The sequence below is a fragment of the Echiichthys vipera genome, assembly GCF_963691815.1.
Source record: "Echiichthys vipera genome assembly, chromosome: 13".
NCBI classification, from domain to species: domain Eukaryota; kingdom Metazoa; phylum Chordata; class Actinopteri; order Perciformes; family Trachinidae; genus Echiichthys; species Echiichthys vipera.
The window spans coordinates 6,738,508-6,751,795 of record NC_139838.1 but is presented as its reverse complement, the minus strand read 5'-3'; the positions used below and the strand labels follow the sequence as shown (position 1 = coordinate 6,751,795).

Genomic DNA, 13,288 nt, shown 5'->3' with positions numbered 1-13,288 from the left:
TGATGTTGCCGTTACAACTTGCAGTATGCTCATGGGGGAATTGTTGGGTCTCTGTAGATCAAATAATGTTGTCTAGACCTAGTCTATATTCTTTCTGTAAGTGTCCTGGGATAACTTTTGTAAGGATTCGATATTGAATTCAATTGAAGTCTACTACACCTACCATTAGGTACAAAAGGCCATTATCCTCTATTCACATGGTAATGATTGCCGTTAGCTTGGTCAGGGCCCCATGGCATCACTTTTTTAATGGTGTTGAAGTCCCGTTGAGAATTCAAAGACTAATGTTACTTGGTTAGGTTTAGGCAACAAAACTATGTGGTTAGGTTTAGGAAAAGATCATTGTTTGGGTTATTTAACACTTGTTCCTGACATTAGTTAGGAACGTTACCTAAGGAACATTGCAAAGGTTAACTTACGTAGCCTATACAAAACCCTTTGACCCCACCTTTGATTCACATGGGACACAAACACCGGTCTACTGGGTGAAAGTCCTGTGTTTTTTTCACCATCCAGCACCCCAACCTATCTCCTTGTGCAGATGGCCATCAATCATCTTTAAGCTCTGTCCAATATGGGTGATCCAGCTTACCAATAGAGTAGACGTTTTCTGCACTGAGCCAACTAGGAGGTAGAGTGGGGTCATAGCACCTGATACAGTATCTATGGTAGACATAACAACTGATAATGCCCATTCATTTGGCTGATAGCATTCAAATCAGGTGTCCAATTTCACAGTTAGAATTTGAGCGACAGTTGTTGACCCACGGCAGAGCTTGGGCGTCACAAGTGAAGTAAAATAGAGGATGAGATTTATCAGCGGACAATTTGCACTCCAACCCTCTTAGACAGTTGTGAGCTTTGACCGAAGAGACTAGGTTTACAGACAAGAGCCTGTCCTTTTCAGTTTACCTCATCATCATCCTAAGGGGAGGGCTGAGGATGTCCACACATACAGAAGGATTGTGGAGTAGAACCACTGGTTTTCCCAGTTTTTGAACTGAGCCTGGTTCAGACTTCTATCCCTGACTAGGAAGCCTCAATGCCTTGGATGCTCTACACAAGGTATCTTGAAATGACGCAAGGGCACAGCCAGAGCATGCTGAAGGGACTACATACCCCATCCAGTCTGAGATAACTGGAGAGATAAATTTCTGGATACTTTGCTGCTGCTGGACGTTGACACAATAGAAAATGAATGCATTAGAAAACTACGATAAGTTAGAGGAGATGAGATGATGCTCTCTGTTGCAGCACAATTTTCTGATTTATGCTGAAACTGCTAAACTCTTGCCCTGTACAGCTTAAAAGAGAAATACTGATGGGGGAGGGAGGAGACAGTAACAGTTGCAGCTGACTTTACAAACTTATACTCTGAGGTTAAAGAGGGGTGAATCAATGAAAAAAAAAGAAAACTCCTATAACAAGTAGCATACAACACAGCATTCTACATTCCCATGTCACCTAACATAAATGAGGTTCAGTAGGAGATCGGTGTACGGCATTGGCAGAGAATCGATTGTGAAGCCTAATTACCACTGCCATGTGTAAAAGCTGTAATTGCAGATGTCCATGTCCCTGTCATGCACGGTTCCAAGCACACAGGGGAGGGGGGGCTGACCTGGATCTTTAAGTATACTGCTGAGACATCAGATAAACCAAGAGGAGGGCAATACCTTCAGCATGGCACAGACTGGCAGTGCAGAGCTGCAGACTGCTGGGAGGCCAGGAATAGAGGGGTTTGCTAAACATAGATCAGAAGTTGCTGCATAAACAAATGAAGCAATGTAATGGAGGTGACATCAGTTCTGAGGGGACGAGACAGAGAAGAAAATGACCTTAGACATCTCGCTGATCGGAAAGACATTTGCTCTTTCCCAAAAGGGTGAAACAGAGTTTGGCTGATTTGTGCCTTCACAGCCGATACTGATACAAGCTAAAATCTTCCCCTGGAATAGTATGGATCAATCACACAGTTAATATGTAACTTTGAAAAATTGTCCAATGGCTGTCAAGTGAAAGGTGCATGACAATAACTGGCTTGATGTCAGATTTTTTTTTAACAATATCTGCTCTGTGCAGCAGTCTTAATCCTGTCATAACCGGACCTGCCACCAGGGACTGAATATTCTCTTTCAGCTTAAAACACCATTACTCATCATTACAGCAGCACCGCAGCAGGCTTTGTCCTGTACTCTCCACCCGCCATTCCTTCACCAGTCCTACCCCAAACTGACATTTTGCTTGATTAGCCTAATCAGAGGGATTAGGCCAGAGGCAGAGGGAGTAAAGGGGGGATGGGGGGCTGGAGGCCAGACCAGAGATGAGCATTGGAAGAAAAAGAGATGAATGACTGAGACTCCCTATGGGACTGCACATTTCATCTTATGCTCCTCATCTTTAACAGCTGCCTCACTGAGGCCTGTCCCTCCTGCCAGGAGCTATGTTGGAATTATGATGGACTATCAGTGCACACCCTGATACTTACCACTGAATCCGCATGGGGTTTGGACTACTGAAATGCATATTTCAAATGACTTTCTGGAGGTATCAATTTCTTGAAATGTAACCTCTAAATCATGCTGATGTTCTGTAGCTTCATGACAGTTCAATCTGATACCTCACACATTATCCTGTAATGGTTTCCAAGAGGAGCAGAGATTGGCCTACCAAAATGAATACGACTTCCAATAGTTTTTGACACGCTTATTGCTATGTGTCATGGACTGATTACATGTCGTCAACAACAAAAACAAGCAGTACTGAATCTTTAACCTACAGGACAGATTATGCTTTGACAATGCGGGAGTCAAGTGCATATGCAAAGAGGGGAGAGAGATAGTTCCTGAAACTCCTAGCACTCCTAACTGTGATTCAAACTGTGATTCCAGCCAACTACGTCTGTTTGAAAAATACACCACTTGTATTCGGGGCAGAATGCGTCAAATCTGCGCATTAATCACCAGCATGAAAGCTGCAGTAAATCTGGCCCTGTGTTTTGTGTCTCTGTTGTCTTGACACAATTTATTGTTCAAATGGGGAAGAACATCACACAGTTATAGAAAATGTGTCCTCAACAGCGTTCATGGCATTGCACTTGGTTAGAGTGGTTACGTTGATTGAATATTTTAGTTATTGAAATTTTTTAACAATTATGGGAAGTGTGCTCTGTCGAGCAGCAGCAGAGTTGCAGCAAAGAGTAGCAGAAGTCAGGAGAATTTACCAAGAAGATGATTCATTTGGTGTCAAAGCAAAAAAGGAAAAGCGCCTGTTTGGCAGATTTTCTGACTTAAAGTCATACTCTATAAGATTTGAGATGCCTTGTTTCCTGTGGTGGTAAGATGTAACTGCAGGTGAGCCTGTTCTTTCAGAGCCTCCATCTTGTCACATTCACGGTCACTATATGTGTTTGTTTTTATGCTCTTTTGTAAACTTTATTGAAAGACATTCACCTCTCTACTTCCAGCCCGTCCCCTATATGTTACCTTCTTAATTCCATACACACACGTTCCTATTTTCATCCTGCCCTTACAACAAGCCAGACTCAGAAGTTGGAATGTCCGCAAATTACAAGTGAACACAGCATAACAGTTGGTGATGATCGGGGCCGACAGACCAATCGCTGTCAGCAGCGTCACTAACATGGTGGCTTATTTGAATCCAGCCCGGGAGTGTCACCAAAGACATATTGGAATACTTGGTTAAAAAGGCAAGTAGAAGTTCTTTCATTAGTAGGTCATATGATCAGTCACCATTGTTTTAACTCACTCTTTGATAGATAGTAACGTAAACACAATTAAATAGATGGAAATCCTACGGAGTAAACCTTTAAACCCAATGATGATAACTTAAATCAGCCAATCTGTAAACTGTGCACTCCGACAGCCACCTTTGCATTCGGAATGCAGTGCAGGCAAGCCCGCTCCATAGAAGCCATGGTATCGGCTATATCGCTACTAATGTCTATAAACAGATTATATATATGAATGTAGAATCTGCAGGCAATGGAACAAGATTTGGGAAGTGGAAGCGGTCTGGTTTGTAGTCCAAGTAGTATTGATCAAGTTGCCCCCAGAAGCTAAACTGTCGTCAAACGGATAGCCGATGGGTTCCCAGATTGTATCGCTACATACCTTTGCAATATGTCCCCGGCAGCTGAATGTGTGAAGTTTCATTGAAAAACCCAATAATTGTGATGGCACAATGGCCGCAGTGTTTTTAGTGGCCCAAAAAAAAGCCCTCATCTGCTTTGTGTGGTGTTGACAATGAAAACTGACCGCACAGTCTGTGTCTCTGTTCTCTCTCCATGCCCTTATAATCTATAAGATTATTATGTATATAAATTATTAAAAATGTGAAATAATAATTTATAATAATCAAATGATATTAAATGTTTAATTATCCTAAAAAAAAAGACAGGTAATAATAGATTGTAGGGGTCTAATGCAACCTCTGCTTGGTTGAAAGAAAAAAAAGAAAAAAAATACAAATTGTGTGGTCAATGGGGAGCTTGCAATGCATTTTCTGCAATAAAATGAACTAAAAGCTACAACTGCAATGCAACTAGATATATTTTCCTTTGTGAAGGTTGCTGCAACAGAACTGCTGAGCCTGCTGCTGAAAATGGAAAACAAGCGTTTTGGTGGGAGGCAAAATCGGTTTGAAAGAAGATTGATATCAGATAATCGAAAAGATGCAGTCGATAAAAAGTGGTGTGTAAAACTGTTACGTCGAACTGTCTCTTGTCATGCTCAAGCGCTATTCGGCCTTCTTTTCCTCCTTTTCAACTCAAATGAACGAAACAAGCCTGAATAAATACTGATGTAAATGACCCAAAGCACCTTTCTGAAAAATAATTATCCCTCATTGAAAACTCAATGAAATCTGCCATGTTTGTAAAATTAAATATGGAAACATATGGAAACACACAGGAAAAAGTAATATGATGTTCAGTTCATTAACAAAAATGTGTCAATCACTATCTTTAAAACAGATGTTTTTGAGGTTATTGATAGGAACCAAATAGGGACACTATCTGTTTTAATTAAGTTGATACAGAATCTGCTCAGTGTTTCTAGCCAGAACAGGTTATGTTTTTCAGAGAAGTCTACTTGATTTTGACCCCAGCAGTAAGAGAACATCCTGGAGCACATGCTCTACCAGGTGAGCTAAACAGACACTGATGACAGGGTTTTATATATATATGTTAATATCTACTAGAATCTCTACTAAACATTAAAGCTTATGCTTATATTTCAATGAAGAATGTGTCTTTAGGTAACCCGACTCCGCCAGAACGATTGGTTCGCATTTGCTCAGCATATCCATCTGGGAACTTTCGTTTGACATTTTTTTGGGAAGGGGCGAAAATACAGGTTGCTCATTGCTAAACCATCACCAACATACATGCCAAATAAACCAATGAGATCACTGAAGCGGATGATGTACTCACAGCATCAGGGCAAAACATTTAGAAAGTAAACAACATGTCTGTAAAGGATATTTCCCATTTGTGTAACGTGAATTTATGGATAAAAGGCACAATTTCAGGTGCCTGGTCCATATTCAACAGAAGCATCACAGAGAAAAAGCGTTAGTGAGCTGCTTGCTCCATAACTGCACTCATCTCATCCGTGGAAGCTGCCATGTAGTTTACACTGAACAGTCGCTTTTCATTTCGTCACACTTAAATCCGCCTCAAAACCAACGCTGATTGTTTCGGTCGCTTGGCAAATTTCTCCAAATTTTCTTTGCCACACGTTACCAGACTGATCTGCGAGTGAAATACAATGGAGCTCAGAGATCAGGATGGTCTCAGGAGGCTAGTCTTTAGGGAGGCTGGTCAGCCAATATGAGCCAACTTTGAAAGAACCTTTCTTCTGGACAGTTGGTCATTCTTGTGCATCACACCACGTTCTAACACCCTCTCAAGTAGCATGAACACAGGGGAAAAAAGCCCAACCCGCATCACTCATTTAGCATCTGAACTTTGCCTCTCTGTGGCTGGCTCCCCTCAAAAATGGCCCATGGGATTGCAATCCTCTGCACCAGTAAGTATGAAATGTCACACTCAAAGACTGTCCAGAATGAGGAGTCACTGTGCTAAAAGAAATGGCTCTCTGTGACACATAGGAAGACAAATTCATCAAGAGTTTTGTGTCACGCGGGGTCTCTGCTGCCTGCTGCCTTCGCCCCGGGGATAAAGCTTCACATCTGAGCAATGGGAGTTGACTGGAGGTGGGCAAGAGGAAGATGCTGACAGGAGTGGATCAAAGAGTGTGGCAGGTGACAGGGGCGTCACGCTGTCTACTTGACAGAACAGCAGGGCGTCTTTTGCACTTGGATGAGCGCCACTGCGGCTTAAACACAGATGAGAGGCGGCGAGAGGAACCCATTGTCTGCTCGCGTGATACAAGACATGATCTTGAGCTTGACTTTCTTCTGCAGCTGGGTTCAGCAATTATTAATAAAACAAGGGTGTTGTTTTTCAAATATAAATCATCATAATTATCTGTTTTTCCACACAATTCACAAGATCCTTGCCTTGTGTGTTAATGACTGTAGATCAAAGTATACCTCTCCACATACGCGTGTTTTCATTAGGGGAATGCCAGGGATAAATAAAAAGGATCAGACACCTTCCGTGCTGCGATGACAACAAACACACCTTTGTTCTGAATGGCTTCAGGCAAACAACAAGTTGTTAAGTGATGCGTTAAAACAGTCTGATACGGCTCCAAGCTGTACCGCAGAAATCGGGTAAAACTCAGAACATCAGAGCAGGAAAGAACTTTGAAAACAGTGTTTTCTGTATCTATGAACTGCAGGACTAACCACATGTTCTTCCGATTTTTGTACCGATGTTGTAAGTCCTCGGTTTTTGTTACTGTATACTGAAGACTGTGCTGTCATGGCAACTCCTCAAGTACCATTTATAATTACACTCTCTATTTAGGGAGAAGAAACCTCCTCTGTTTATAAAAAAAGTACTTTCCATTAATGATTAGTCAGTCATTAGGCAGTGCTTCACAGCACCACCTAGCCAACTCACGTGCATGCTACATCGAATTTCACACGCTTTTGCGTCACAGTATGCACGCAGATTTCCCCCCACAAGACACTCGTCTAAACGCGGAATAAAAAGTGAGAATGCAACGCCACAAGCGTTTCCTTTCTAGATTATCTTTGTCTAAACAGGGCCTCAGCTAAGTACGGCCTATAATGCTGTATTCAGAAAAAGCTGTGCCACTCAGAAATTGCATCACCTTTGCATATCAATGGTACTGTGCATCCTGCAGTTTTTAGGAAAAACTAGAATTACTGCCTTGTGGTTGTTAGCCTTCGCCAACCAGTCAAGTACTAGTTTACATCCAAACTGTCCAGACTGACATAATATATGTTGTGAAGACTTTGAAGGAATTTAATAAAAGGTATGAGGTGTACACACACATCTTCAACCTGGCTGCACAAAAGACCTAAACAATCAGCAGAAGTTTCAAGATTCAAGAAGCATCAAACCAAATGTCTCCTCTGGAAATGGAAATGGAAAGAATCATTCTGATGTCACAGTGAAGTATACTTTTGACCTTTTGAATAAAAAAAAAAATTTCATCCTTTTAGACATTATGAAATGTTGTAATGATTAGCGTAGGGATTCTGACTTATGGCCAAAAATGTGTCTTGTGAGGTCAGAGTGATCTTAACCTTTGACCTTCAAGATCTAATAAGTTAATCCTTGAGTCCAGGCTTACACTTGTGCCACATTTGAAGAACGGAGAGACATTGCGTACCTTGTTGTACAGAATAATATAGAACAATTAAAGTTTTTCACGATTAGATGGAATTTATCCTGAGGGACTTAAATGTTATAAACTAATTTAATGGCAATCCATTCAAACAATGTTCCCCATAGATAGCAAAAACATTTTCATGGTGCAAAATTCAGAAAGATAATTTTAATGGGTTTTGTCACTGCTATTGATTTTCTTTTTCGTATTTCTAGCCCCGACAAACATGATCAAGGTTTGGCACTACAGTTACTAATAGGCTTTGGGTGATGCAAATGTTGAGATAGTGTCTCAGATTGCGCACTGCAGTGAGTGTACTGACATCCGTGCACTGTGTGCCCTATGTACTTACACGATCAGTGCACTCACTTCTCAGTAAGTGCTGTCTGAAATCACGCACTGCTGCCCTGCACTTACCGGAAATGACAATCGTATTTCTTCTTCTGTTTATTTTTCCACACGCTTTTCCAACAATTCTTCTGTCTCAGCACACTGCCAAAAATTATTGTGATCCTCTTTTTACATTTATAAATTAATCTAGTTGTCTCGCCATGTTTCCAGTTTGAATTAAGTCCCGCCTCTTCCTCTATGAAGACAAAATGGCGGCGATTGAGGGCGTTGATTGTTCATCGATCCACACTCGGTGGCTTAGCCGTTTTTGAGTGTGCGACCAGATAAATGCAGTAAACTTAATTTTACGACTTCCGGCATGAACACACTTCCACCCAGTTTGAGGGTTGAAGTGCGATTAGGGACACAGCAAGTGAGTGATGTGGGCTCCACATTTGTCTTACAGGTCTTAATAGTTTGGCAGCAGCATGGGCTATTAGCAGTTCCCGTTGCTGTGTAATCAATGCTTGATCGGACTCACCTGCACACTTAGTCCTGCTGGTCAGAGGAGGTCCAGGTGCTCCTGTGCCCCCTTCCCCGGGTCGGGTGAGCAGGACGCTGATGCGGTACTCTGTGTCTGGCTCCAGATGCCAAATCTTATAGGTGAGCGAGCCCACACCGTGAGTCTCCGTCCAGGTGGACTGGCTGGCTCGGTACTGGATTTCCCGTCGAATGACCGGTCCGTCCCCCACGATGGAGTTGGTGTTGAGCTGGATGATCAGATAGGTGGGGCCAGCCCGCAGGAGCTGAGGTGGAGCAATCGGTGTTGGAGGCACTGCAATAGTATAAGTATGTCTTGTCATTATGCTGTGTATACAGTATAATCCTAGAAACATAAAGTTTCTGTTACTTAATTAGCCATATTACATCGAAACAACCGAAAAATGGTTCTGAAAATCCGTCCTTGAAAACACAGATGAAAGACAATCAAACTGCCATTTTCTGCAAAAAAGAGCCGAGTCATGCCAGCAAAGGGGAAGTCAAGGATTTCTGTCATTGATTTTCTCTTTTTTGTTTTACATCTTCAATAACATTATTTCTGCTCTGTTAGAGCATTGAGTCATAAAACTCTTCTAATCACATCAGGACTATGAGAGAAAGAGAGAGAGACAGAGAGAGAGATGGAGAGAGAGACGGAGAGAGAGAGAGGGAGTGAGACCACTGAATGCTGTAAATTCTTAATTTTCACTCTAATGAATAAGAGCTTATTTGCATGAATAATTGTATAACTAATTCTGTCCTCTCTGCACATAAAAAACCCAGCCTTGATGGATAACACGACCCTTATCAACCCGGCGAACATCAAATTAATTCATCACATAGCGTAGCATGTGAGGAAATGTGGGTATGTGTGTGACAGAGGGAGGGTTGACAGATACATTACACAGTGGCTACACCTGCCTGCAGAGTATTTAATGACATTATTCATTAGAACATGAAACGAGAGACATTTTAAATGCCTGTTAGTTAGAGAGTGAGATGAGAAGATTGATATTTACAAACGTCTTTGTGTCACTGCAACTTGTGAGATGGGGCCTGGACGTAGTTATTCTAACTTCACATTTGGACTGCCAGCAAGGGGGAAGAGTTAGCCTGGCTCTGTCCAAAGTTCCAAAATAGACCTTCCAATTCCTCTAAAGTTAACTCATATATGTCTCATGACTTTCACCTTTGGAATTTTGGAGGTTTGGGCATTTGGATAGAGGGTAGATATAGAGGTAGCCTCTAAAAGCGAAACATCAAGTTTTTCTCTCTCTTTTTTAAACTTAATGGCATCCCCCTTTTTTATGCACACTGAAAGATGGCATGGTTAATGTCTTTCTAACAAGTTTTTAACTCACATGGCTTTTAAAGCGCACCTCTTTTTAATGGACCAAGCAACACCCTAACAGAAGCGAAGAACCAGACCAATAACAAGCAGGGTGAGTCCCTCGTTTGAAAAGCGTGTGCACACTGATGACTACTCACGTTGTCTTCAACTGGGGCAGGCATGGGACATTAAGTATTTTATAACATGTTAGGGTTAGGGGTTACGGTTAGGGTTAGGGTGAGGGTCAGGGTTAGGGGGTAGGATTTTGATCTACATAAGCCTATATGCCGAGGAATTTGGCACTGGAAAAAATAACAGAAGACCCTTTTTTAAGAAAAAAGGTCCAATATGACCCAGGGAATAGGTACACTCCCCTCTCAATATCTTACAATGTATGCTACTATGACAAGTGGCTAATTCCAGCCACCAGGCTAATGAGTACGGTAATGGTATAACCTTAAAAATGACACGCAACACACTAAAGATAAAGTTATTTTAAGTAATACGGTTTTGACCACACATAACATTAGCTGCAGTATGCCAGCTGTATGAATAGTTGACTCATCTAATCTTTAGTTAGCAAATAAACGTTACTTTAGCTAGCATTACTTGCAGCTATTTCTTTAGAATGAAATTACATAGTGTGAATGAACGTGAATCAATGTAACATGAATTAACCATTTTCATTGTTGGTTCACAATGAAAAACAATCAGTAAATTTAATTTTGGACCCTATTCTTATGGTAGATGTTTTTTAGCGAGTACTCTATAATAATTTTATACAAGTTCCTTTAATATGGAAATGACTTAAAATGTCCATCCCTTCTTCCAATAACAGCCTACCTCTGACAATGAGTTCTCCAAAGTTGGAGACGGCGGCGCCCCTGGGGGAGAGGGTGATGCAGCGGTAGAGGTCCTGCTCCCCACGCTGTGCCTCCACTTGGAAAGTCGCCATCAGCCGCTTATGGCTCAACCGAGACAAATAGGGCGTGTCCAGCACCATGGTGTTTCTCCGCTGGCAGACCACACAGAGAGAAAACAGAAGTGAGCAACCCAACCACACGTTCACCTGAAGTCTACTCAAGTGATTAAAAACCGGGCGGCAAGCTGAGAAGCAGACAGGAAGACAAAGGAGGGCTGGATTAGCTACATATGGAGGGGCAAGATAATAAATGTGTGATAAATGTCACCGGTAATAGTGTTTTTGCTCGGGAGGCTGGTGACAGCGGCCTCATGGGTTGTTGTTTCCGGTACAGGGACTCAAGCTGACAGCTCCTCATCTCTCGCCATGCTAATGTGTCAGCGCTGCAGGCACACTGGCAATTGGCTCAACCAGTGGAACAGGAATTCTGAGGCCAACTATCAAGTTCATGAGTTGCTCCAGGTACGAGCCACAATATAAGCAGCTCTCTCATGGAATAAGCAGTTATGCAAACTGTCGCCTGCTCTGGCTTTTAACAAGTAAGTGGGTTTGACATCCGCATGTTTGAATTGGTTTAGGAGGATATGGGGGGGAAATGTAGTGCTGCAAGAAAATATTAAATAAGATGAACAGTGGCTGGCTACTACTGCCTAAAGCTACATATTCTAACTCATTTTATCTTTGGTATCAACACAATCTGTCTCTTCTTTAAGACAAGCCCAATGAGGGTTTTTTTTTTTTTTTAAATATGTTTGCTCCTTTTTTGTTTTCAACACTCAAAGTTTGAAGTGACTCTTCAGAGGACAGCATGCACATTTTTGATATTTCACCTGAACACTAACCAACATTAAAGTAGATCAGCTTCCATTAGCCAAGTCTGCTGCCATTCCTGTCTGTCAGCGAGCCCCAGCAGCATCATAATCGTAATTAGGACTTGGTGCAATAACTGATTCAGGTTCGGACTCAGATCACGTTAATGTTAAAAATGTAAATAGCATCTGAGACAGCCATCAGCAGTTTAGGTCAGCGGGGGGAATGTGATGCTAATTGACTAAGAAACATTATGCTAACAATTTGTTTGGGCTACCTTAATGGAGCACAGAGTGGAGAAGAGCAACTAGACTGGTCCAGAGAGGACCTCCATAGCACCGGAGAGATCAAAGAAAGAGCAGCAATTAGCAGACTCAGTTTTGGATGATCAAACGGGCCCCGAACAACAAATGGAGGAACAGGAGGCAGTAATGGTTTGCGATATATCTCTATTTTCTGCCGTTACAAAGTTTTTTGCTCTTAATGAGAAAAGTAGGGAGGAGCTGAAGCGAGTGTTGACTTACTAAGTGGAGTTCACTGCAGCATACTTTCATAATTACAAAAGACGAGCCTTGTACTGTTGTTTGCATCCTCCTCCTGTGTGTGTGTGTGTGTGTGTGTGTGTGTGTGTGTGTGTGTGTGTGTGTGTGTGTGTGTGTGTGTGTGTGTGTGTAGCTCTGTCAACAAAGTCGCAAACTCCGAAACTGATAAAATGTCTCTTTCACATGCCGATGATCTTCAAAGGCTTCAATTCAGAGAAGAGAGGGGGTGGGAGGGGGCTGTGAAATAAAATCAGGCGGAAACACAAGGGATGGATCACCAAGTATACTGAGATCTCATTTGCAAAGCGCCTTCTCCCTCCTGCCATAATTTCAAAAGCACTTAGATGTGCAGGCTTCAAGGCCAGAAGAAGAGTGGAGACATTCAGGGATGGATTTTTGAAGACTAATATTAGCTCATATTCAAACTAGGAAAATTGAAACTATTTTCAGTTGGTGCGATGAGAGAAATGACTTTAGGGGCTTTGGTAAACTAAATGCCACACCAATCAAAAAGCTACAAAAGCAGAGGCGCAAACTTTATAATCCTCCCAACCTTTAAATGACTCAGTTCCTTGCAACAACAAAACTGTTATAAGATTCACAAACTGACTGCATTATTTTCAAAGTATCAAATTACAGAATTATTACTGGTTTTATGCTGACAGTTAAGATACTGGCTTCCATTTCCTTCTTTAAAATGTAATTCCGGCGCCAAATCATCCCATGGTCTTTTTCGGCGCTTACATACATCGAATAAGCCATTGAGACAGTTTTTTAAAAATATAAACTATTAACAGAGAAATCCAGTAGAGGCGTCAACAGCCAACAAAAGAGTGTTTTAAAGACTCATAGTAAAGTCCATTCAAGTGGATTACCAAAGTCAATCCAAAAGGAAGGAGCCCATTGGTGCTTTGTTTTCTGTGTAAGGACTCTTCTCATTCTACTGCAGAGGTTTGGTGTTATTTTCAGCAGTATTAGTGGTTAAAAAATATGGTTTAATGCCTTCACCTTAGTGAACTAGATTTCT

At 41.8% G+C, this 13,288-nt stretch overlaps 1 protein-coding gene across 1 annotated transcript in view; it reads right to left on the bottom strand.

Annotated features, from left to right (window-relative positions):
• The window catches only part of ptprua (protein tyrosine phosphatase receptor type Ua), a 169,020-nt gene that overhangs the window by 79,984 nt on the left and 75,748 nt on the right, over positions 1-13,288 (bottom strand). Inside the window, exons 5-6 of the mRNA XM_083926147.1 lie at positions 10,831-11,002; positions 8,659-8,952 (exon numbers count right to left, since the gene is read on the bottom strand). Of these exons, the coding sequence (XP_083782273.1) occupies positions 8,659-8,952; positions 10,831-11,002 (466 nt within the window). The remainder of the gene's footprint in view (positions 1-8,658; positions 8,953-10,830; positions 11,003-13,288) is intronic.